Source organism: Ahaetulla prasina, chromosome 5 (assembly GCF_028640845.1).
Source record: "Ahaetulla prasina isolate Xishuangbanna chromosome 5, ASM2864084v1, whole genome shotgun sequence".
Taxonomy (NCBI): Eukaryota; Metazoa; Chordata; class Lepidosauria; order Squamata; family Colubridae; genus Ahaetulla; species Ahaetulla prasina.
Window position 1 is genome coordinate 67,086,864 of NC_080543.1, and position 27,139 is coordinate 67,114,002.

The 27,139-nt window shown below is 44.7% G+C and overlaps 1 protein-coding gene across 6 annotated transcripts in view; it reads left to right on the top strand.

Annotated features, from left to right (window-relative positions):
* The first annotated feature begins 2,053 nt into the window (after positions 1–2,053).
* DYNLT3 (dynein light chain Tctex-type 3) overlaps positions 2,054–27,139 on the top strand; it is a 34,232-nt gene continuing 9,146 nt past the window's right edge. For 2 of the 6 annotated variants that reach the window (XR_009155253.1, XM_058184466.1), the window contains exons 1-3: positions 2,054–2,155; positions 15,381–15,422; positions 26,588–26,711. Coding sequence is in view for 1 of the 6 variants with exons in the window: in XM_058184466.1 (XP_058040449.1) it covers positions 2,126–2,155; positions 15,381–15,422; positions 26,588–26,711 (196 nt within the window). In the remaining 5 variants the exon portion in view is untranslated. Of the gene's footprint in view, positions 2,156–3,605; positions 3,760–4,239; positions 4,337–15,380; positions 15,423–26,587; positions 26,712–27,139 lie in introns of all 6 variants that reach the window. The other 4 variants (XR_009155255.1, XR_009155256.1, XR_009155254.1 and 1 more) reach the window with 4 other exon arrangements.

A 27,139-nucleotide genomic window follows, 5' to 3' on the forward strand; every position in this document is an offset into this window, starting at 1 on the left:
CTGGCTTGACACATGATCTGGCTTGACACACATATTCTAAGGACCTTTTCCCTCTACCATCCTTGAATGGAGAAAATTATATTGACAAGAAATCTATTATTGTTGCCAATTCTTATTCCAATATTAACTATCCATCGGCAAGTTTCAAAAACAGTTTTGAATAATGAGCTAAAATATCTTCTTCTGATTTCAGTTATGCATTCCATCCCCAAAACTTTAAGGAACCTCAGATATTAGAACATTTATAGGGCCTGTAATTTGCTCCTTTAACAGTTATTAATGGGAGAATCAATATACCTATTTATATGAAGGAAAATCATAGCAAAGTTTCAGAAAAGCTATGATTAAAAGAAACACACTGAATGTAATGTAATTGTTACAGTTCTGCAACACAAATTTTACCCTTTACATATGTACATATTGGCAGTCCTCAACTTACAACCATTCATTCAGCATTTATTCAAAATTACAATGGCACTGAAAAAAACAACTTACAACTGGGATCCTTGCATTTATGACTGTTGCAGTAATCTTATGATCATGTAATCAGAATTTGTGTGCTTAGCAACCGGACATGTATTAATGACAGTTGCAGCATCCCAAGGTCATATGATCACCATTTGCAACCCTCTCAAATAATTTCTGACAAGTGAAATCAATAGGAAAAACTGGATTTGCTTAATAACCACAGTGACTGCAGTGATTTGCTATAACTGTGGCAAAAAGATAGCAAAATCAGGCATGACTCACTTAACAACTGCCATGCATAGCAATGGAAACATGATCCCAATTGTAGTCATAGGCCAAGGACTATCTGCATAATGTTGAGATGCAAGTACAAAATGTGGGCAATTGCAATTGATGTAATGGTATACTTTTCCTCATTTTAGCTTCATTTTCCTTAGCAATGGTTTCCAATGCTATGTGCTATGCAAAGTTCTCAACCACTGGATTGAGTAAATCAAGTTTAAGAATATTGTGAAAATAATGTGAGTCAGCCAATATTTTTAAACATGATTTTTTGAATAAGCCACTGCAGCCCAATTTACACATAACATTAAAGCCAAAATGCTTGTTACGCTGAAAGCAACTCAGCCGCTTGCTTTCATTGAACAATAAACCCTACAGTGGAAAATATGAATACAGGTGTTATAAACAGGGCACGTTTGCATATGGAACTACCCGAGACAACTTGAAAGCAGCAAAGAAGTTTATTCACATATTTGCAAACACAGGTGCACAGAAAGTGGACATGGAACAAAGCATTCATCAGCTTTTATCCCCTTACACAAGTTCATTTCCTCCTCCCCTTTTTAACACAGCATCCTTCTCAATTCTCCTAAAAGCCCCCTCCACCTTTGTTCCAAGAATTTTAATAAGTTCACCATAACCTTTTCCCTTACTAGCATAAGCTCTATTGTTATTTTTGTACTTCCTCTGCTTGCTGGCATTCAGGCTGGCTAGGCTTGTGGTTTCACACACCTGATTTTTAGCTGTTAGCTGCTATATACAGGTAATTTTGAAATATAATTGTTCCATTTGACATATCAAGCATTTTCCTTGTTAGAAACAATAGAACACCATTTTCCTATAAATGATAATTATTATTCTTTTAAATGATCATTTTCCTTATATATAACACACACAGGGATTTCCCAAGATGGGAATTGTCTTTTTTCAAAATTAATTTATGTATATGTATAAAAAGCCCCATCCTCGATTTAAAATTGGAATCCTGTACTGTAAAAAATTATTTTACAGTAAGTGTCATAAAAATTATTGGACTTCGATCTGAAAAACATATAGAGAATTGGATAAATACTAAAAATAGTAAGTGTTGCCTATGTATAATATATTCAGCCGGGATTCCGGAGGCTTAGAAGTCTTTTTGTTTCTAAATATTTACTGCCTCTTTCTTAGTATTGCAAACAAGTAAATCTGGGGATGAGCCCGACAACACCCAAACGGGCTTTGGAGACGAGGAGCCTTTCAGCTGGCAGAGGGAGTTGCGGAAAGATGCACGCGTGATTTGGGCTCAGAGGAGGAGGAGCAAGTAGAATTGGTGAGCTAATGCACGGGCGAGGCTGGGAATCGGGAGGCTTCTGCTGCTACCATCGCTGCAGCCATGGAGGAGTGTCATCCCCGTAACAATGAGGTAATGCAGTTCTTTCCCGCGCTGGTCAGCAGGAACCTCGGAAATCCCTCTTCTCTCGCGGTCGATCTTGCTCGATCGTGGACTGAAAGGCCCTCGAGGGGCAGAAGGCCGCCAGGCGTCGTTTCCGAGCGGGCTCGCGTTACCTTCTTTGGGGAGAGGTGATAAATCTCCCGGCTTAACAAGACCGATCGAGCTTTTCAGACCTGGTCGTTCTAATATAATGCCAATCACAGACGATGCAGCCAAGTCGGAGCAGTGAGACTTCATACTTAAGCAGCCCTGAAGTATCAAGAGGGCACACTCTGCATGTGTATGTGTATGGGTGTGATGACTTTTCTTTAGGGGATGGAGAGGATGCATCAGCATTTTAATTTTCCAGCTGGTTTTTTACAATTGATTTTTTATTTTAGTAGCCATTAAAAATAACAATGCTACAAAAATCAATAGAATTAATCCTTTAAGGATTATTTCAAAGAATTTCGCTGCTTTCATCGCCTGGACTTTGGTCATGCTGGTAGAGAGACATTGTGCCACTGGCTGGGTCACAGGCAGTGAAGCAATATCTAAGTTGATATCTTTACTTGTTTCTAGATGTCAGGCTGTCTTGAGCTGACTCATCACAAAATGAAAACTTGTTCAGTAGCCCATATTCATGGACTTCTCAAAGTTTCTTCTTTTATGATTTGCTAGATCATGCAAAATCTTTTAAAAAGACCAGAAGGCTTATAGTTACAATATTCCTTTACAACTAATAATTTTTACACATATATTAATTATTTAAAAGACTTTAAGGCCAACAATTTTTTATTACCAACAATAAACTGACAGATAACAAAAGACCCAAAAAAGATTTTTTTTTATTTTAGATAAATTGCTCAGATTTACAGTTAGGGTTCAGGCTGAGTGGCATTCGTCTACATTACTCTTGTAGATGACCAATGGAGTCTGGAGAGAAGAAGCATGGTTTTCCTGATCCTTAGAGTTTGATAAAGGGACCATTGGCTCTATTGGGATTCTGCTACTTTAATTGGTATTTATTTTTAAAAGTGATTTATGACCATTTTTCACACTTAATGACTATTGCAATGTCCTGGGGTCATGTGATCAATAGGGAAGCCAGATTCACTTAACAATTGTGTTGCTGGCTTAACTGCAACAATCCATTTAACAACTGTTGCAAGAAAGGTAATATCATATGTGGCAAAACTCATTTCACAGTTGTCTCGCTTAGCAACAGAAATGTTGTTCATAGGTTTTTTTAATTTATTTATAAAAAGTTTTTTTATTAAATATACAGTTAAAAACATTGGACATAGTGTGACTTCTTTTGTTCCAACATGTCCATCAAATTTTCCCTTACAACAACTGCATTTCATATTCAATATATATCTTTGTACTGAAACAGGACCCCAATGCTTTATAATACAAGTGCTTTATGTTTATTTGTTAGGATTATAACAAGATGTATTAGAGATAGAAGTCCACGTGTCACATAAAAGCGGAAGTATATTGCTTGGCAGAGGTGTGGTGTTGCAAGCTTTCTGTAAAGCACAGGAATATTTCTACATGCTGTTCTTTGTAACCTGTTCCAGTAACTATATGTGGTAAGAAAGGGGCATTGATAGCAACATATGCATCAACATATGTATCTGGATGGTGTATGATAGTGGTAGTCCATATATGGGCTTTTGTCTGTGACAACCAATTAGGATAACTTCTTTTTCTTATGTGATATCTGTAACCAAAGGTATAAAAGATTATGCTTGAGCCTTGCTCGAGGCTCAGACCTTTGTTTTCCACGTGAATGGAGGTCTGTGTCCTATTTGCGTAAATAATAAATTAATTCTTGTTTCTCAAATCCTTCGTGGTCTTGTCTCCTCACTTAAGACGAAAGTTTTCTATTACAGTACAATCTATCAAAATTCAGCTACATAAATCTCTTTGTCTATATAAATTACATTCAATGCCAATACAATTCCTACCTATCACATACTAACATAATAATTATTAAACCCTTGATTTACCCATATTTCTCTATACCAACATTTCTCCTCCTCTCCAACCATTGATACATTTTATTCCAGATTTCATGATATTCCGTTTCACCCTTGTCTTTGAGTTCCAGAGTCAGCATGTCCATTTCTGCACAAGTCAGTATCTTATTTATTATCTCTTCTTCAGGTGGGTTTTCTTTACTTTTCCAATTTTGTGTGAAGACCAGTCTCGCTGCCGTTAATATATGCAACATTAGATATATTATTTCTTTATTATATTTGTCCTTTGTGATACCCAATAGAAAAAGTTCTGGCTTTAGATCTATGATTTGATTTAACATCTCTTCCAGTCATCGTGGGGTTTACGCCAAATACCTGACCTTCGGACATTTCATCGCGAACTCAAGACTCACCTTTTTATCCGCGCGGGGCTGGCTTAAATTGGGATTTTAATCTTAAATTTATTAATTTTAAATGGGGTTTTAGTAGAGTAAATTTTAATCATTGGGCTAATTTAAATAAGTTTTTTAAATCGTATTTTAAATTTGTATATTGTATTGCCGGTTTTTTATTATGCCTGTACACCGCCCTGAGTCCTTCGGGAGAAGGGCGGTATAAAAATCAAATAAAATAAATAAATAAATAAATAAATCGTTTTATCTGGTGCCAAAAGTCCCTAGCTTTCAGACACACCCACCACATATGGTAGAAGGTTCCTGGTGCTACCTTACATTTCCAGCACATCAGTGAGAGGTTTTTATTCATCTTAGCTAATCTTGTGGGTGGGAGATACCACGTACAACATATTGTACAGGTTTTCTTTGTATGTAGTGGCTAGAGTTAATTTTCTATTTCTCTATCCACAATTCCTATCCACAATTCCTGCCATTTATCTAAATCAATACTATAACCGAAGTTTTTGCCTCAGGCTAGCATGGTTTCTTTCACCTGTTCTTCCACCATAGCATATTCCAGTAGATAATTGGTATATTTTCCTTATCACTTTCTCATCTGCTCCTAATAGGATTTTATCTAGTTCCATAGATTCTGTCTTTATACCCCATTCTTTTTTGTCTTTCGTGTATCGTGATTGGACCTGTAGATATGCCTACCATTCCAGTTCTATTCCTTCCTCGTATAGATCTTGTCTAGATTTTAGTTCTCCTCTTTCATTTAATATATCCTTGTAGGTAATTACTCTTCCTGATTTCATGAAGTTTGGATGTACAAACATCTCCAATGTTGATAACCAGTTTGGGATTTCCATGTAATTTCGTTGTTTGGTTTTTACCCAAACATCCAATAGAGCCCATCTAATGAGGTGCTTGTGGAAGTACTGGTGGACCCTGTTTTCCATCCCGAAGGACAGCATGCCACCCTGTTTGCATGTCGTGTCCTTCCAGTGTTAATAGCCTCCTATTTTTTAAATTTTTAAATTTTTTAAAATGTTGCTCATAAGTTGAGGACTTATGTAAGAACCTCTAAGTTGGGACAGAATACTCAAACTCCTGACTACTCCACTACATAGTACTAGAAGAGTGACTGTTTTGTCCCATGTTGTTTAGCATGTGTATGGAATTTCTACAAAAGGTAATCTGTTCAAAGGGAGATACCATCAATATACAGATGTTACCAGTTATACCCTGGGCTTGATCACAGGACTAGGTACCACAATGGCTAGAGCTTCAAAGAAGAGTCCTACATTCATGTATTTCCAACACCATTGAAACGTTGAACAGTCATTGAACAAATGGACGTAACATGAGGATTGCTTGAACTTTGTTTTAAATGTTGATATATCCCACACTATTCGTATTTTGAACTGCTCTTGAAGATTACTCAGAAACTTTCAGTTATGCAAAATATAGTCACTTATATGCTGGTGGATGAGAACCAGTGCAACAATGATGCACCAACAATATAAGCAATGCATTAATCACCAGTTTGTTTCTACATATAATTCAAGGACAAATCCTACAAGGCTGAGAAGTATAATACTTATGGATCCAACCCTTCCAGAGAGAAATTAGCTCTCCTGTTGGATCTATTCATGAAATGCTCTCGATTCTACATTCCCAACAGATGGGTGAATTCAGAAAAAGGTTGCCACAGAGAAGAGAGGGTCAGCCTGTTCTCTGAAGCACCTGACGGCAGGAGAAGAAGCAACAGATGGAAACTAGTTAAGGAGAGAAGCAAAGTACAATTAAGAAGAAATTTCCAGACAGTGAGAACAATTAATCAGTGGAACAAAAGTTGCCTCCAGAAGTTGTGGGAGTTCCAACATTGGAGGTTTTTCAAGAAGAGATTAGAGAGCTATTTGTCTGAAATGGTATAGGATTTCCTGCTTCAGCAGGGGGTTGGACTAGAAAATCTCCAAGGTCCCTTCCAACTATAGTAATAATAATAACAGAGTTGGAAGGGACCTTGGAGGTCTTCTAGTACAACACCCTGCCCAGGCAGGAAACCCTACACCATTTCAGACAAATGGTTATCCAACGTTTTCTTAAAAATTTCCAGTGTTGGAGCATTCACAACTTTTGCAGGCAAGTTGTTCCACTGATTAATTGTTCTGTCAGAAAATTTCTCCTTAGTTCTAAGTTGCTTCTCTCCTTGATTAGTTTCCACCCATTGCTTCTTGTTCTACCCTCAGGTGCTTTGGAGAATAGTTTTGACTCCCTCTTCCTTGTGGCAACCCCTGAGATATTGGAACACTGCTATCATGTCTCCCCTAGTCCTTCTTTTCATTAAACTAGACATACCAAGTTCCTGCAACCGTTCTTCATATGTTTTGTCCTCCAGTCCCCTAAACATCTTTGTTGCTCTTCTCTGCACTCTTTCTAGAGTCTCAACATCTTTTTTACATCATGGTGACCAAAACTGGATGCAATATTCCAAGTGTGGCCTTACCAAGGCATTATAAAGCGGTATTAACACTTCACGTGATCTTGATTCTATCCCTCTGTCTATGCAGCCCAGAACTGTGTTGGCTTTTTTAGCAGCTGCTGCACACTGCTGGCTCATATCTAAATGGTTATCCAGTAGGACTCCAAGATCCCTCTCATAGTTACTACTATTGAGCAAGGTACCACATATCCAGTACCTGTGCATTTTGGGTTTTTTGCCTAAATGTAGAACCTTATTTTTTTCACTGTTGAATTTCATTTTGTTAGATAGCACCCAATATTCAAGCCTGTCAAGATCCTTCTGTATCTTGAGAGTGGCGTGGCCAGCGTTGCGGGCAATACGGTCGCAAACCCCGGTGTCTCCGGGGTATGCACCGAAATCCCTCCGATATGGGGGTCCATCCATTCTCAGGATCGGACCATAGCTGCCTCGAAGGGGCAGCGAAGAATGGGGGAGCTGCTGGAGTGAACGGGGAGATTGCAAACTCCCCGCAGCTCCAGATATCTTTCCCCCGACCCAGTGGGGAGGAATGCAGCCGCCACCACCAGCTGCAACAAAGCCGTGGTGGCCAAAAGTTTGGGCAGGAGGATTAAACACCAAGGTAACAGATTGCTAAAGTCGGGTGAGTCACTATCTCATGAAGAAACTTCATTTTAAATTTGGCACAAGCCTCGGGGAAAAAAAACCTAAGATTGGCATCTAAATTGTATGAGAAGTGAAGGTGGAAGGAAACAATTTAAAGAATACACATTCTGGAAAGTGAATGAATTTGGATGGGGCTTGGAATGGAAGTGAAGAGCTCTAATCAAATAAGAAAATAAAATAAATCTTTTAATTAAGCATTGCTTTTGAGATCCCTAGAAGTTTTAATGGACTATTCAGGAAATAAAAGAAGAGAAAAGTGTTAAAAAGAATATTGTACTGACTTCAAAGGAACATCTCAAATCCCTCTATCCTCTAATTTTTGGACACTTAAAGAAACTATCAAAAGGAGTTAAAATTTTGGATAAAGACAAATAAGCTGAGACAAAGGGAAGGCGTGGTTTACTTTTATAGAAATAAAATGGACACTGTGCCAATTGAGATTGTAATTTAAAAGAAGATGATTAAAGACAGAAGAAAAATGAAAGAAAGAAAAATTTCTCCGGGTTTAAAATATCTATAATGTGATTTTATGATACAGTTAAGGAAAAAATGTTGGAAAATTGACCTCCATGAACTAAAACATCTAAGAACAAAGAAATTTAAGCTGTCACCAAAATGGCTACTTGTTACTTGTGACTTGCAATTGTATCAAAGAGTGACATCTAGAGGCAGAGGAAGATTATAAGAGTCAAATAGCTTTGTAATGACTATTCCCATGAGGATTGGTTTTGGTGTGATTATGCAACAGTTTTTTAAAAAGGTCCTTGGTTGGCTGCCTTTGGACGACAGAACTAAGTGAAAAATTTGTTATTTAAGCAAAATATGAGGGATGAATATGGAACAAAAGAAAACACCTTAAACAAGAAGAAACCTAATTGTGTTTTTAAATGTCCAATTTATTATTTGCAATTTGTAGTTGTATTAAAGAATGATTTCCAGAGGCAGAGGAAGAATGTAAGAATGGAATAGCGGACTATTCCCACGAAGATGGTTCTGTTGATGGTTCTGTTGATACAGACCTATCAGCCTGACCTCAATACCGGGGAAGATTCTGGAAAAGATAATCAAGCAACGAATCACCGAACACCTAGAAGCAAACAAAGTAATAACCAAAAGCCAACATGGGTTTGTCAAAAACAGATCATGCCAGACTAATCTTATCGCATTCTTTGACAAAATGACAAAATTAGTAGACCAGAGGAATGCTGTCAATATAATTTACTTGGACTTCAGTAAAGCATTTGATAAAGTAGACCATAACCTACTACTAGATAAAGTAGAAAAATGTGGGTTAGACAGCACCACCACCAGATGGATTTGTAACTGGCTGACCAACCGCACTCAACGTGTAGTCCTCAACGGAACTACATCCACATGGAGGGAAGTATGCAGTGGAGTACCCCAAGGCTCTGTTTTAGGCCCAGTACTCTTCAACATCTTCATCAGTGACTTGGACGAGGGGATAGATGGGGAACTCATCAAATTTGCAGATGATACCAAGCTGGCAGGAATAGCCAACTCTCCAGAAGATAGGCTCAAGTTACAGAAAGATCTTGACAGACTTGAACATTGGGCGCTATCTAACAAAATGAAATTCAACAGTGAAAAAAGTAAGGTTCTACATTTAGGCCAAAAAAACAAAATGCACCGGTACCGTATATGTGGTACCTTGCTCAATAGTAGTACCTGTGAGAGGGATCTTGGAATCCTAGTGGATAACCATTTAGATATGAGCCAGCAGTGTGCAGCAGCTGCTAAAAAAGCCAACACAGTTCTGGGCTGCATAAACAGAGGGATAGAATCAAGATCACGTGAAATGTTAATACCGCTTTATAATGCCTTGGTAAGGCCACACTTGGAATATTGCATCCAGTTTTGGTCGCCACGATGTAAAAAAGATGTTGAGACTCTAGAAAGAGTGCAGAGAAGAGCAACAAAGATGATTAGGGGACTGGAGGCTAAAACATATGAAGAACAGTTGCAGGAACTGGGTATGTCTAGTTTAATAAAAAGAAGGACTAGGGGAGACATGATAGCTGTGTTCCAATATCTCAGGGGTTGCCACAAAGAAGAGGGAGTCGGGCTGTTCTCCAAAGCACCTGAGGGTAGAACAAGAAGCAATGGGTGGAAACTGATCAAAGAAAGAAGCAACTTAGAACTAAGGAGAAATTTCCTGACAGTTAGAACAATTAATAAGTGGAACGACTTGCCTGCAGAAGTTGTGAATGCTCCAACACTGGAAATTTTTAAGAAAATGTTGGATAACCATCTGACTGAGATGGTGTAGGGTTTCCTGCCTGGGCAGGGGGTTGGACTAGAAGGCCTCCAAGGTCCCTTCCAACTCTGTTGTTATGTTATGATATGATTTCACGACATATTTTTAGAAAGGATTTAATAGCTACTTTCAGAATTATGTTAAGAATTTAAGTAGAGAATGTTAACATTTATGTAAAAATACAAGTGACAACTATGCAAAATTTAATAATGATGTTTTGGGGAATGGAGGGAAAGATTGTAGAATAAATTGGGATAAGAGGGAAATGAGTGTTACTATGCAGAGGAAAAAGTTACTTTTTTTGCTTTTAAGGATAAGTAAGGTAATAAAAATGATTGGTGATAAAAACGTCTAAGGAAACAGTTAAACACAATGGAGGAATAATTGGGAGAAACAAGTAGTATACCCTTTTAAAATGTTAAATTCTTTGTTCTGTATCAAAATTGATTAGATGGAAAAATTTTTTTTAAAAATAAATGTTATTTAGAGGCAGAGGAAGATAATAAGCGGAATGGTCTTTGTGAGTTCAGGACTATCCCTAAGTAAGAAAGAAATTGTCTATGTGATCGCTGGGCAGTTTTAGGAAAGAGTTGTTAGATGTTCTGACCTCTGATTAAGTAATATAGATATAAGGTTCAGATTTGTGAAATCTAAGAAGTTAATAGAAGATTTATTAATGATATTTTGGGGAATTAAATATGGGGACTAGACTTCATTTAAATATCTTTCAGAATGGGATGGAATTGATTTTTTTATTACATATGGCAAATAATTAAATTTAAGAAGGAGAAGAAAATATATTGTATTAGACCATAATGGGGAGTGAAAATCAATATGCTCAAGGATGTACCTGACCAATAATCTGTTCACAATGATTTTTTAAATTATGTTTATAATTAAAAAAAAAAAAGATCCTTCTGTATCTTGAGCCTATCTTCTGGAGTGTTGGCTATTCCTGCCAGCTTGGTGTCATCTGAAAATTTGATGAGTTCCCCATCTATCCCCTTGTCCAAGTCATTGATGAAGATGTTGAAGAGTATTGGGCCTAAAACAGAGCCTTGGGGTACTCCACTGCATACTTCCCTCCATGTGGATGTAGTTCCGTTGAGGACTACACGTTGAGTGCGGTTGGTCAGCCAGTTACAAATCCATCTGGTGGTGGTGCTGTCTAACCCACATTTTTCTACTTTATCTAGTATTTATTTATTTATTTATTTTATTAGATTTCTAGACCGCCCTTCTCCTGAAGGACTCAGGGCGGTGTACAGCCATGATAAAAATAAACAATGTACAATTAAAAATAAATTAAAAAACTTATTATACAGTTTGGCCGAAAAATTTAAAATATATAAAATCTAAAAAACCCCAATTTAAAACTTTAAAATTTAAATTTAAAATCTAGACGATTTAAGAGAGCCCCGCACAAACAAACAAATATGTTTTCAGTTCGCGGCGAAAGGTCCGAAGGTCCGATATTTGGCGTAAACCAGGGGGAAGTTCATTCCAAAGAGTAGGAGCCCCCACAGAGAAGGATCTTCCCCTGGGGGCCGCCAGCCGACATTGTTTGGCGGATGGCACCCTGAGAAGTCCCTCTCTGTGTGAGCGTACGGGTCGGTGGGAGGCATGAGGTAGCAGCAGGCGGTTCCGTAAGTATCCAGGCCCCAAGCCATAACCTAGTAGTAGGTTATGGTCTACTTTATCAAATGCTTTACTGAAGTCCAAGTAAATTATATTGACAGCATTCTTCTGGTCCACTAATTTTGTCATTTTGTCAAAGAATACAATGAGATTAATCTGGCATGAACTGTTTTTGACAAACCCATGTTGGCTTTTGGTTATTACTTTGTTTGCTTCTAGGTGTTCAGTGATTCGTTGCTTGATTATCTTTTCCAGAATCTTCTCTGGTATTGAGGTCAGGCTGATAGGTCTGTAATTTCCTGGATCTGTTTTTTTTCCTTTTTTGAAGATGGGAACTACATCAGCTCTTTTCTAGTCCTCTGGCAGTTCCCCTGTGCTCCAGGATCTTTGAAAGATATAGTTCAGTGGTTCTGTGATCTCGTCTGCCAGTTCCTTCAGAACCCTGGGGTGTAATCCATCCAGTCCTGGTGATTTGAACTTGTCTAGGGTAGACAGGTGTTCACTTACCATTTTTTCCCCTATTTTAACTTGTGTTCCTAATCTGTTTTTTGTGGTGCTGTTTTTGATAGGTTGGATTGTTTTTTCCTTTTGTGTAAAGACAGATGCAAAATACGAGTTAAATAGATTTGCTTTCTCCCTGTTGCTTGTCACCTTCTTGCCACTTTCTCTCAGCAATGGGCCAATTGTTTCCTTGACTTTTTTTTTTTGTTTTCAACATGTTGGAAGAAGCTTTTTTTGTTAATTTTTTACTTTTGTTGCTAGCCTTTGTTCATTGTGAGCCTTAGCTTTCCTCACTTCATCTTTACAGGCCTGGGCTATTTGCTGATATTCTGCCTTAGTTATTTTCCCCTCTTTCCCCTTTTTATACTTGTCCTTTTTTTCTTTCAATTTGTCAGATAGTTCTTTATGGTCATCCCAGCAGCATGAGCAGCAGCGGCATCAGCAGCAGGCAGAGGCACATGATGCGGACCCCTGAATGCGTTTACTCCATTCCACTGTGTTCTTGCTTGCGGCAGGTCGCCACTGGTCTTCTCCTTGACCTGCTCATGAATCTTGCCCTTTGCCTTGCATGGAACATTCCCCTCGCGCACCTGATGCACCTTAGCCACCTGCCACTGTCGCCACTCGGCAGACCCACCACTGCCGCTACTTGGCAGACCCACCCAGCCTGAAGGAGGTGAAGCAGTCAGCTAGAAAGTTGGAGTAGAGGTAGTGGAGCACGCCCAGGCCAGCAGAGAAAAGTCAGCCACCATGACTGGGGAAAGTTGGATACCCATCGGTACTATGGCCGCCCAGGCCCCGCAGAGACGGGGGAGGTACAACTTTCTGATAGGAATCCAACTTTCCCTGCTCGCTGTGGCTGACTTTTGCCTGCTGGGCCTGGGCATGCGCTATCACCTCTACTTGGTCTTTCTAACTGTCCACTTCGCCTCCTTCTGGCTGGGCGGGCCTGGTGCTCCGGGTGGTGATGGAAGTGACACAATGAACCTGTGCGAGCTGCTGGCAGCCTCAGTGATGGCTGTGGCCTACAGTGGTGCCGAGGTGCATCAGCTATGTGAGAGGAACACGCTCCATGCACGGGGGGTGGGGGGGCGAGATGACCAGCTGCAACCTCTCCAAATGCAAGCAAAAACAGACGGGATGGAATAGGCAGGCCAATGGTGTCTGGCAGCAGCCGCTCCACCCCCAGCCTCACCTTGTCTTCTTCCGCAGTGGCGACAGAGGTGCAGGAGGGAGGCATGCAGTCCAGCTTGCTGGATGTGCCAGGCAGCTGCCTGCCGGTTCCACCTACATGGGATAGAGCAGGTGTGTCTGGTGGTTCACATCATGTGCCTCCCCGCCGCAGGTGCTGCCATTGCACCTGTTTCCTGGAGGGCCAGCCCAGTGGTTGCAGTGGGCTGCAGCGCCTCCCCCCACACACATGCACACAAATACATACACAGGTCTGGGAGAAGTGAGTGGAGAGCCACATAGAGGTAACGATGGGGGAGGGATCAAAATGAGAAGCCTCTGGCAGGTTAAAAAAAAAAACCTGTGGAACAAAAAGCTTCCCTTTTTGTTTACCTTCCCTTCTGTTACTTCCACACCTGATTCCAAGATGGCAGTTCTGCTTCCCCCTCCCCGCAATGCCAGAAGTCGCATGCCACCACTGCTCGCCTGCCGCATCCCCTCCACAGGCCCTGTGATCGCCTATTGCCCATTGCACCTCGCAGGCAGAAGCCCCATGGTCCTAAATGTCCCATTCCATCTCCTTGCAATCTTCTTCCTTCCTCCATGCTCAGGAAGGGATGAGGGGAGGGGGACAGATTGGCAGCATGGCTTTCCCATGTGGGGGCAGGACGGTCCCAGTGACAGGCCAGCAAGCGGGACTCTGATCTGCAACCTGATGGCGGCCATCCAGGCTATACCACAGTCAGCATTAGATCTGCACCACTGCCTCGGCCCCACTCCCTGTACATGTGCATAGGAGGCAGTGAGCACACGAGGACTGGTGTCCTGGGTGAAAGAGAAGCACTCAGGACGCGGTCCCCAGGGACACCAGGCCCCATGTGCTCACCATCTCCTGTGCTGTCTTGTTTCCCTCCCCCAATACTCCCAACAAAGAGTCAGTCAAAGGCCTTCTTTTCAAGTTTATTTACATAAATAAATGTTCTAGCCACGTCTACCCACGTGCCTGCCAAGTCTCTGGAAATAACTAGGAAATTATAGATAAGGCCAGAGTTACTTACGAATATATTCTTCCCTCCATTGAAACAGTTTGCCCACGCAAATTCACTGCTTTGTTCAAGACAAAAAGCCAGGAAGTTCTGCCTCCTGCTTTATAGCCCCTATGGGTGTCACTCCGTGACTCATCATTCTTTGATTTTGTCTCAACGCCTCCTCTGCTGCGCGCGCCAGTCACGTCTGCGCAGTCTTGCATGAAGCCAAGATTGTTCTCGGGGCGTTGCCAAATCAGAAGAAGACCCGGGGGAATCAGGCCTTGCCAGCCCCTCCGCCTCCTCCTGGGTGGGTGCCAGGGAGGGAGAGGGCCCAGGGGAAGCAGGCCTTGCCAGTTCCTCTTCCTCACTTTCTGAATCATCCTCCTCCAGGAGTCCGAGTCGGGGAACCTGGGTCACAACATGTGCACATGCACAGGGGACGAGGCTGAAGTGGGACTATGATCTAATGCTGGCCGCTGCCCGACCTCGATTGCCGCCATCAGGTTGCAAATCAGTGCCCGGTCAGCGTGGCCCAGGCTGAGGTGCTGCGGGTCAGGCCTTCATTGTTTCAAGGATGGCCCCACAGGGCAGATCTAACTGCCTTGTGGGCCGCATCTGGCCCCTGGGCCTTGAGTTTGACACCCTGCTCTATATCTAAAGCGCTGTGCATGTATTATTCTCTAGGATTATATACAGATTTTAGTTTCTGATCTTTCAAGATAGAAGCAGTGAATTAAAAAAAACAGCTAAATAGTACATTTGAGACTGTGGGTTTTAGTACTAAGATACATATTTGTTAAGATATAACAACTTGAATTGTAGCAATATGCATTAGCTTCATAAATTAATTATATTATCAGAAGGAAGGAAGATTATCACTATTAACTTTGCATTTTGAAGGAGTTGTATTTTTTTTTTAATGGCCTGTATATTTTAGTATTCTGGAAATTTACTTGATATGCTTTACTGTTTATTTAGTTTAAATTTTTGTAAGTTGCAATACACTCAAATTGGATGAATTTGGATAACATATTTCTACAATATCTTTATATATTTTAATATATTTACAGGTGATCTTTAACACTGAAGAAGACTACAATACTATTAAAGATGTGAGTTATATGTGTTTTGGTAATAAAATGCATTTTTGATGTTTTTTTTAATGTGCATTAAAAATAGAAATGACAGATACCATATTTTTCGGTCTATAAGACACACCTAGCTTTTGTGGAGGGAAAAAAAATCTGCCTCTGCCTCCCAGCAATTTGCCTCCTTACAGCAAATGTTATAGCAAAAATCAATCAAAGCATCCAACCATCTGTCACACCAATCAACCTCCAACTGCCAGTCAAACAGAACCTCCAACCTTTCGTAGCTCAACCAACCAACTCCAGCTGCTTGTTGAACAGAACCCCCAAACATTTGTAACTCAAGCAACCAACCTCCAAATACCCTTTGAACAGAACCTCCAAACATTCGTAGATCAAACCTCCAACCAACTATCATCAATAACTAGGTACACATGCCCCTTATTTCCTCTTCACCAAACACTGCAGACCTTAAATACAAATTGATAAATGCAAGAAGCATTGTAAACAAATTGCCTGAATTTATCCTCATGTTAAAAAATGGTACATTTGATATTATATTTGTATGTGAAACATGGCTTAACTCATCCATCTCTTACTCCATTATTTCAGACAAAGAGTACCATGTTGTTAGATCAGATCGTGAAACCTGCAGAGGTGGTAGAGTAGCTATCTTTCATAAAAAGTCACTAGGTCTAAAAAATGTTCAAGTTGCACAAAATCTAGCTATCCCAGAAGTTATTGTATGTGACCTATCCCTTAACACCACACTTCGATTCCTTCTATGCTACAGAGCCCCTGACTATGACATCGCACATGCGAACAAGTTAACCTCACTACTAACTTGGGCTACATCTTGCCCATATCCTCTCATCTTCCTGGGTGACCTCAATCTACCTCTTATTAACTGGATAACAAATGAATGTACAACTGAACCCATCCGTGCTATCCTATACAATGCTGTTACAAATTTAGGTTTTGAACAATTAGTAACTAACAATACAAGACTAAACAACTGCCTCAACCTCATCTTCTGCAATAACAGAAACTCAATTTATGGACTACAAATAAAAGAACCCTTCTCCAACAGTGACCACAGTATGATAGACTTTTGCCTCAATATACGCCCTTACAAAAATCGTCAGAATAATAGTAATCCAATCTACAATTTCAAAAAAGCTAACTATGACGTTATAAATACCTACCTCTCATTTCTTGATTGGCAAAATCTATTCTCAACCTGTATCACTGCTGAAGACCACTACAAAGTATTCCTATTCGAAGTCAATAGAGTCATTAAACTCTACGTACCACTAACCACCACCAAAATCAGGAAAAGCAAATTACCCATATAAATAAAAAAGCTCCAATCCAAAAAAAAAAAATCCCTTTGGAGAAAAAACAAAAAGGGGCATGTAGCAAATTTCAAAGATATATGCAACCAAATAAAAATTGAATGCACAAATTACCACACCAAGCAAGAGGAACACCTTCTGCACACAAATTCTAATCGTGCTTTTTATAATTTTGTGAATAACAAACTTAATGTCTCGAGATACATCCCACCACTAAAAGAATCTAACAGCAAAGAAAATAATGACGAAACAGTTAAAGCAAACCTCTTTAACACATTTTTTGGCTCAGTCTTTGTCAACAGCAATGTCTCAAACCCAAAATTTCCCAACCACACTAACGACCTAACACAAATAGATTTCACTGAAGAAAATGTTGAAAAAACTCTTCGCAATTTAAAACCATCCCTATCTATAGGACCTTATGGACTATGTGCATACTTCTTAAAAAAGCTTTTCACTTATATAGCAGAACCCCTAAGGATAATCTTTGAAAAAGCCTTCACAACCGGTTCCCTTCCCAAACTTTGGTCACTAGCCACAGTCATCCCTGTCTTCAAAAAAGGAGACCCCAGCTTAGTTGAAAATTACAGACCAAACTCTCTATGCTGCATTACCTGTAAAGTTATTGAATCCATCATCAACCAATACATTACCCTCCACCTAGAAACAAACAACCTATTCTCTAATAAACAATTTGGTTTCAGGAAAAAAATTATCATGTAACTTACAACTTCTTCACTGCAAAAACATATGGACTACAAACCTTGATCAAGGCAAAACAATAGATGCAATTTACATAGACTTCTGTAAAGCTTTGACTCAGTGGTACACGACAAACTTCTCCTCAAACTAAAATCCTACGGCATCTCTGGACCCCTCCACAATTGGATAACAGCATTCCTGTCAAACAGACAACAAGTGGTCAAAATAGGCAGTGCCCTATCAAATCCTGTTCCTGTCAATAGTGGTGTTCCCCAAGGCAGTGTTCTTGGACCAACACTCTTCATATTATACATTAATGATCTCTGCGACCATATTAAAAGTAATTGTGTTCACTTTGCTGATGATGTCAAACTGTTTAACAGTACCAACAATACAGCTACCCTTCAAAAAGACCTTGACTTTGTGTCAGAATGGTCTAAAACCTGGCAACTCCAAATCTCAACCAGCAAATGCTCTGTCTTACACATTGGAAAAAAGAATACAAACACTAAATACAAACTCAACAGACATTATCTTACAATTGACCCCCCACCCTGTCAAAGACCTTGGAGTCTTCATATCCAATGACCTAAGTGCCAAAACCCACTGCAACTACATCGCAAAAAAGGCATTAAGAGTTGTAAACATAATCTTACGTAGTGTTGTGTCTCGTCCGATCTCACCACCACAGCCGGGGTCTGCTTATCTGCTTCCGAACGCTGAAGAATGTCCTAGCATGCCTCCCGGCCCCAGCCCTGGCTCCATGCCCAGACAGGCTGAGGAGGGGCATCTCCCGGCCCCAGCCCTGGCTCCATGCCCAGACAGCTGAAGAAGAGCAAGTATCTCCAGCCCCCAGCTCTGGCTCCATGCCCAGGCAAACGGAGCAACTAGACCCCTCCCCCTCCTCCACAGCATGTGAGCCTGAGGAAGGTCAATTACCAACAGCTGCCGATTGGAGTGACCCTCGCGTCAGAAGACTTGATAGGCGGAGGCAACAGAAGGAAGGGAGGGGCAGGCCTGGATAAGTGCTGAGTCATGGAGCCACACCCCATGGCCTATATAAAGGATCTGCTTTCTGGCAGTCTCTGAGTCAGGCAAAGTCTAAACATATCTTGCTGAAGTCACTTTCTGGTCTCCTGCCTGCCCTGAGGACTTTGCTAGGACTTTGGCAGAGCTGCAGAGGCACACCTGATTCGGATTTCCCTGACCCGGCCGTCAGTGGAGGAGTGGGACACGACATCTTGCCTGACTCCTACACATCTACACCACAAGATGGATCAGCAACAGCTGGCGCTGATTGTGCAGCAGCTACAAGCAGATAACCAGCAACTGCAACAGCAAGTCGCCCAGCTGACTGCTCAACTGGCTGCTGGGAATGCCCCAGCAGTCCAACCTCCTCCTCCTCCTCAGCGCCACAGCCCGGTACCGGTGCCGGAGAAGTTCTCAGGACGGATGGAGATGTTCCCGGCCTTCATGGCCCAGTGCCAGACCTACATGGCAATGCGGCCGGGGGACTTTCCAGATGACCGGGCCAGGGTGGCCTTCGTGATGAACCTGTTGTCTGGCCAGGCTGCGCAGTGGGCCACGCCTTTGGTGCTCAGGGACAGCCCCTTGCTGGCGGACTACCAGGGGTTCTGGGGGCAACTGCGCCTAATGTATGAAGACCCCGTGCGGGCCCAGACGGCTGCCTGGTGCCTAGGAGAGATCCAACAAGGGCCCCGCCCCCTCCGGGAGTACATCGCGGAATTCCGGTTGCTGTGCCACGATTCGGACTGGAACAACACGGCACTGGCCGACGCGTTCAAGAGGGGCCTTTCGGAAGAGCTCCAGGACGAGCTGGCTCGGGTGGAGGTGCCACGGACCCTCGCTGACCTGGTGCTCCTCTGCCTGCGCCTCGACACCCGTCTCCAGCAACGCCCGTTCCATCGCCACAAGCAACTGTCAAAGACCGTCGCCCTCCCTCGACCCGTGCCGCCCCCACCCCGGGCCGCCCCACGCTTCGTGGCTGCCGCCGAGGAGCCCATGGAGTTAGGAGCGGCCAGGCCTCGCCTGACGGCCCAGGAGCAGAGCCGGAGGCGCCAAGTGGGGCTGTGCTTGTACTGTGGGGAGCCCGGCCATTTCGCCGCCGCATGCCCCAGGAAGCGCGGCAGAGCACGTACGCCCATCCCCGAATCCCGGCCTGGCCACTCGGGGAAACCTTAGGCCGGGCACGGATCAAGCCCCCGCCGGACATGGCCGACGTGGACCCCGGGCCCCCTCGGCACCTGATTTTGGACAACCGGGTGTGGGTGGGTGACCGGCCGGAAGGGATCCCGGCGCACGCGCTGGTGGATTCGGGGGCCACCACGAACTTTATGGACCAGGCCTCCGTGGACCATTTTGGGGTCCCCTTGGTACCGGTGGACCCTCCGATGAGCATCGAGACCATCAACGGGAGGGAGCTGGTGGCCGGACCCATTAACTTCGCCATGCAGCCCTTGTGCCTTGCCATCGGGGACCACGAGGAGGCGATTCGCTTCTACGTGACGGCGGACCTCCACTTCCCGGTGATCCTCGGACTGGCCTGGCTGTGGACTCACGATCCTCAGGTGGCCTGGACGCAGAACGCCATCTCGTTTCCCAGCCTGCAGTGTGTCGACCACATCCGCCACACCTGCGCCGGCCAGGACATCTTCACCCCAGCTGTCGCCATGCCCCGAGCTGCAGGACTTCGCTGACGTCTTCAGCGAAAAGGAGGCGGACCGCTTACCCCCGCACCGGCCCTACGACTACCCCGTGGACCTGCAACACGGCGCCCCGCTGCCAACGGGATGCCTGTATTCCATGTCCGAGCCCAAGTTGGCCGCCCTCAGGGACTTTCTGGACAAAAATCGGGCCCGAGGGTTCATCCGGCCTTCCAAGTCCCCTCTGTCGTGGGGTCCTCTTCGTGAAAAAGAAGACGGGGGATTTGCGCCTGTGTTGCGACTAGCGCCGGCTGAACGCCATCACGGTGCGGAATCGCTACCCCTTGCCGCTCATCCCGGAGCTGATGGACCGGCTGCGGGAGGCCTCCATCTTTATCAAGCTCGACCTCCGGGGGGCCTACAACCTGGTGCGGATGCGTGAAGGGGATGAATGGAAGACGGCGTTCGGCACCCGGTACGGACACTACGAGTACACGGTCATGCCGTTCGGGCTGACCAACGCCCCCGCCGTCTTCCAACATTTTATGAACGATGTGTTCCGGGACATGTTGGATCGGTTCGTGGTGATCTACCTGGCGACATCCTGGTCTACTCCCGGTCCAGGGAAAGTCACCTCCAGCACCTCCGCCTGGTCCTGCAGCGCCTGCGGGAGCACCAGCTCTACGCCAAGCTGGAGAAGTGCTTTTTCCTCCGGCCGTCCATCGAGTTCCTCGGGAACATCCTCTCACCCGAGGGGATCGCCATGGACCCACGCAAGGTGGAGGCCCTGAGCAGTTGGGAAGCCCCGCGTCAGGTGAAGGATGTCCAGCGGCTGCTGGGCTTCGCCAATTACTATCGGACCTTCATCCCGGGCTTCGCCACGCTGACGGCTCCGCTCACCCAGCTCCTCCAGAAGAAGGTCCCGTTCCGGTGGGGTTCCCCGCAGGAGGAAGCCTTCACGGCTCTCAAGAAGGCTTTCGTCACGGAGCCCATCCTGCGACATCCCGACCCGCACCGGCCTTTCGTGGTGGAGACGGACGCCCCCAATGTCGCCCTCGGAGCGGTGCTGCTACAGGCCCTGGCGGATGGCGGCACTCTTTTTCCCTGCACGTACTACTCGCGGAAACTCAACCCTTCCAAGCGCAACTATACCATCTGGGGAAAGGAGTTGCTGGCTATCAAGGCCGCGTTCGAGGCATGGCGGCACCACCTGGAGGGGGCCCGGCATCAGGTGGAGGTCCGAACGGACCATAGAACCTCGAACATCTTACCACGGCGCGGAAGTTGAACCAGCGGCAGATCCGGTGGTCGCTGTTCTTTGCCCGGTTCAACTTCCGCGTCACCTATATCCCCAGCGGCCACAACCGGAGGGCAGACGTCCTGTCCCGTAAGCCGGAGTACCTGAGCGCCCAAGACCCTCTTCCTCCACGGACTACTGCCGGCGGAAGCCTTGGGCCGCCGCCCGGGAACCGGTGGATTTACGGGCCCGGGTGCGAGAGGCGCAGCGCCAAGACGCCTGGTCTCAGCAGCGGCGAGCGGAGGCGGGCCCCACGTCTCCGTGGACATTGGAAGACGACGTACTCAAGTTCCGGGGGCGGTTGTATGTGCCCACGGGACCGCTCCGGTCCCTCGTCCTGGCCCAGTGGCACGACAACCCTGCCGCGGGCCATTTCGGGTTTTTCAAGACTCTCAACCTGGTGACGCGGACCTTCTGGTGGCCCCGGGTGCGGCATGATGTCCATGCCTATGTGACGTCCTGCGTGCCGTGCCGGCAAGCCAAGGCCGCCACGGGGGCCCCTCCCGGTCTCCTCCAACCCTTGCCGACTCCTGACAGACCCTGGGGGCCGATTTCCATGGACTTCCTGACGGACCTGCCACCGTCCTCGGGGTTCACCACGGTGCTGGTGGTGGTGGACATGCTCACCAAGATGGCATACTTCATCCTGTGCCGCGGGCTGCCCACCACCGCCAAGACGACCCGTCTCTTCTTGCAGCACGTCTTCCGCCTCCACGGTCTGCCGGACAGGGTGGTGTCGGACCGTGGGGCGCAGTTCACGGCTCGCTTTTGGAAGAGCCTGATGGCCGCATTGGAGGTACAGGTATGCCTGTCGTCGGCACACCATCCGGAGACCGACGGCGGGACGGAGAAGGTCATCGGCATCCTAGAACAGTACCTCCGGTGCTTCGTGAACCAGCAGCAGGACAACTGGGCCGATTACCTGTCCCTGGCGGAGTTCGCATTCAACAACTCCCAACATACCTCCACCCAGACCACCCCATTCCTGGCCAACTTGGGGTACCATCCGCGGCTCTTCCCTCTGGCGCACCCGGACTCCCCGGTTCCCGAGACACAGTCCTTTCTCTCCGAGTTGCACGCGGTCCAGCAGATGGTGCGTCGGCAGCTGAATCGGGCCAAGGAGGACTACAAGCGGGTCGCCGATCGTTCCTGACGGGCAACACCCCCGCTGGTGGTCGGAGACCGCGTGTGGCTCTCCACAAAGCATCTCCCGTCCGACCGACCGACCAGTGAGGAAACTAGACCACCGGTTCATCGGTCCGTTCCCCGTCGAAGCGGTCATCAACCCGGTGGCCTACGGCTGACCCTGCCACGTTCCATGTGGATCCATCCCATCTTCCACCAGTCCTTGCTGGTCCCTGAGGCCCCGCCGTGCCCCCTCCGGTGCCCGGCGCCGCCCGGTGCTGTCGACGAGGACGGGGTGGAGGAGTACGAGGTGCACAGCATACGCGACTTCCGCTGGCTGAAGGGGCGTTTCCAATACCTGGTTGCGTGGCAAGGGTACGGGACCGAGTTCACCTGGGTCAACGCCTCCGACGTCCACGCCCCGGACCTGGTGCGGGCCTTCCATGAGCAGAACCCGGCCCGACCGCATCCCGATCGTCAGCCCCGGGGGAAGGGCCCTGCGGTGAGGTATAGTGTTGTGTCTCGTCTGATCTCACCACCACAGTCGGGGTCTGCTTATCTGCTTCCGAACGCTGAAGAATGTCCTAGCATGCCTCCCGGCCCCAGCCCTGGCTCCATGCCCAGACAGGCTGAGGAGGGGCATCTCCCGGCCCCAGCCCTGGCTCCATGCCCAGACAGGCTGAAGAAGAGCAAGTATCTCCAGCCCCCAGCTCTGGCTCCATGCCCAGGCAAACGGAGCAACTAGACCCCTCCCCCTCCTCCACAGCATGTGAGCCTGAGGAAGGTCAATTACCAACAGCTGCCGATTGGAGTGACTCTCGCGTCAGAAGACTTGATAGGCGGAGGCAACAGAAGGAAGGGAGGGGCAGACCTGGATAAGTGCTGAGTCATGGAGCCACACCCCATGGCCTATATAAAGGATCTGCTTTCTGGCAGTCTCTGAGTCAGGCAAAGTCTAAACATATCTTGCTGAAGTCACTTTCTGGTCTCCTGCCTGCCCTGAGGACTTTGCTAGGACTTTGGCAGAGCTGCAGAGGCACACCTGATTCGGATTTCCCTGACCTGGCCATCAGCGGAGGAGTGGGACACAACACGTAGCTTCTTCTCCAGAAACACTACACTACTAACCAGAGCTTACAAAACATTTGCTAGACCAATTCTTGAATATAGGATCGCCTATCTGGAACCCATACCACATTTCAGACATCAATACAATTGAATGTGTCCAGTAATATTTTACAAGAAGAGTTCTCCACTCCTCTGAATACAACAAAATACCTTATGCCACCAGACTTGAAATCCTGGGTTTAGAAAATTTAGAACTCTGCCGCCTCCTACAGGACCTTTGTTTAACTCATAGAATCATCTATTACAATGTCCTTCCTGTTGAAGACTACTTCAGCTTCAATCACAACAATACAAGAGCAAACAATAGATTTAAACTTAATATTAACCGCTCCAAACTTGATTGCAGAAAATATGACTTCAGTAACAGAGTTGTTAATGCTTGGAATACACTACCTGACTCTGTGGTCTCTTCTCAAAGTCCCCAAAGCTTTAACCCAAAACTGTCTACTATTGACCTCACCCCTTTCCTAAGAGGTCTATAAGGGGTATGCATAAGAGCACAAACGTGCCTATCTTTCCTGTCCTACTGTTTCCTTCATTATATACAATTTGTATAGTTATTACATGCTCATACTCATATATATACTTATATGTTGTATAGATACTTCATGCTTATGCTTATGTATACTGTTATAACAAATAAATAAATAAAAATTAAAAAATAGCTGACCAGGCATACTGGCTATCATCTGTTCCAGGGATCGCCACCAGCCATTGCCACCATCACCACCCTTCGCTGCCGCCGCCAGGGGTGAAATCCAGCAGGTTCTGACAGGTTCTGGAGAACAGATAGTGGAAATTTTGAGCAGTTCGGAGAACAGGTTGAGTAGTTTGGAGAACCAGCAAATACCACCTCTGGCTAGCCCCAAAGTGAGGTGGGAATGGAGATTTTGCAGTATCCTTCCCCTGGAGTGGGGTGGGAATGGAGATTTTGCAGTATCCTTCCCCTGCCACACCCACCAAGCCACGCCCACAGAACAAAAAATATTGCTTTTCACCACTGGCTGCCGCCTATTGCCACCCCCACGTACCTCATTTTTGGCCTTCATGCACCCCATTTTTGGCCCGTTCCAGGTAGCAGGGATAGGTGCTGGCGGCGGCAATAGGCAGTGGCGATCCCCACAGCCTGGAATAGCTGATAGGCGGTATTCTGGGAGGCAGATCCAACTGCCAATCAGCTGCTAGTGCTAAATCAGGCTGTGCTGAAGTTGACCAGGCTGTTGGCTGTTTGCTGCAAGGAGGCAAATTGCTGGGAGGCAGAGGCCGAAGGGTGGGGGCTTCGGCAATATTCACTGTATAAGACCACAGACATTTCCACCCACTTTTGAGGATGGGGAAAGTGTATCTTATACATCGAAAAATATGGTATCTTTGAAAGACTTGAGTTATAATCCTATAAGCATTTAATTTGGTGTATTATTGAATTTTGGAAGTAAGTATTGATAGCTATGGTGATAGCCAAACTTTGCATTCATATTTAATTAATAGATTTTTCAGGTTTTTAACATTTTAAGATCAAGACAATGATCTGAATTTTAAATATCTGTGAGTGGAACATGTACATCAGAGGATACACACTAGCAGAAAGTTACAGGTAATCCCCTGGGTTGCCCCCAAGTGTTTCCAAACAAGGCCCAAAACTACAAATCTTACAGCACCATGGTAGTTGTTCGCCCTTACAAACAACCGTAGAGGCTCTGCAACATTCGTCCGGCACATTGCTGGCTGAAATGGAGCTTCTGAGGGGTGGATCCACCCCTCAGAAGCCCGTTTGGCCATCCAGAGGCCTTCCCAGGCCTGTTACAGGCTGAAATGGAGTTTCTGGTTCCCAGAAGCTCCATTTCAGTCTGCAACAGGCTGGGAAAGGCCTATGGGTGGTCGAATGGAGTCTTGGAGGCCCAATCCAGCCCCGGAGGCTCAGATCTGGCCCTGGAGGCTCCATTTCAGCCTGCAACGGGTAAGTGACCCGGCGCGGCAGGTTGTGGTGGAGGGGGGAAGCAATTTTAGCCATCATGAGGTATTTCAGTGGGGCTTAGGTGATCTTAGGCAGATGGCCTGTTCCATCAGTAGGCCCCCTCATGGCGTTCCCTACCCTGAAATACCTCATGTGCATTTAACAAGCCTTGCATTCGATTAGCGAATGCGTGGGTGAAAGGAGAGAGTGATCTCATTCAAGGTATGAGATTCACTACCATGAAGAGGTTACAAATGGAATGGCCAGGCTCCATTAAATTCGTAACTTGAGGACTATCTGTATTTCTGTCAGTTCTGTTTCCTACAATCTATATAGTCCTGTACTCTCAGACTAAAGTATAATTGGGTGTGAGTGATAACCTAGCTAACATAGGAGTGCTTGAATCCGAGGATAAAGGTGAATAAGTGTCAACTGGTGTTCACTCATTTCATTTGCAGAATTATTGTAGATTGGAGATCCTTCTTTGATTGGAAGGAGACCTTTGGGTCACGAGAAGGCTGTTTAAGATCTGAGCAAATTATGAGTAGCAACAAGTGTTCTGTTGAATTCTTTGCTGTAGTAATAAACTTGCTTAATTTTGTAAAGATGGTAAATTGTGTTTCTAGTATTGCGATGAAGCCTTTTCTTGTGTTTAACTAGAAAACTTAATCTGTATCATAATATGTTTACAACTGCGCCAGAGAAGTCCAGCACCATGAAAACAAATGAGATGCTGCTTTTATTTGTTGCATTAATATGTAAATTCAACACAATGAGATATTGTAGACATGTTGAGATTATTGATTGATTGCTTTTCTAATTAATATCTTATAATTTCTAGTTTAGACATTAGAAAAAGCACCATGAATTTTGAGTTATTTTCCATTCATTATATGGAAACTTTACATTTATATTTCTATAAAAGTCTTTTACTTGTTATTTTATTATTTTCTTTTCTTTTTCAGTGCATAGAAGGTGTTCTAGGCAAAGCAGATTATAACCATGACAGGGTGAATAAATTGATTGCTACTATAGTAGAACAGTCTCTAGCAAATCTGGTAAAACTGGGAAAAACATATAAGTATATTGGTAAGACTTATTGTGAATATACAATACTATTTCTTTGTGTGAAAAATTAAGATTCTATACTAATAGCTTCTTCTAAAGCAATTTTCTTCATGCTGATTCTTTCCAGTTGTCCTGAGACTTCAACTCCGTAATCAAGAAGACATATTTAAAGTGATAGATGTGGGATTAGGATTTAATTCTCATTTCCCATGAGGCAGGTACAAATATAGAAGGAGCAGGAGAAATACAAGGAGCCTTGGTAATCTTTTTTGGCCAATTAAGGCATTACAGAGTTGTAAAAAGGGAGGGTTATTTTTTTATTATGTTATAGAGTAAAATATTTTAAAGCAGAAACATGCCCAGATATCTCCAGTGAGTATATTTAAATCAGCAAAAGAGCTATAGAAAACCAGATTCTTGTGTAGCTGTCTCAAATCTGTTATTATCTA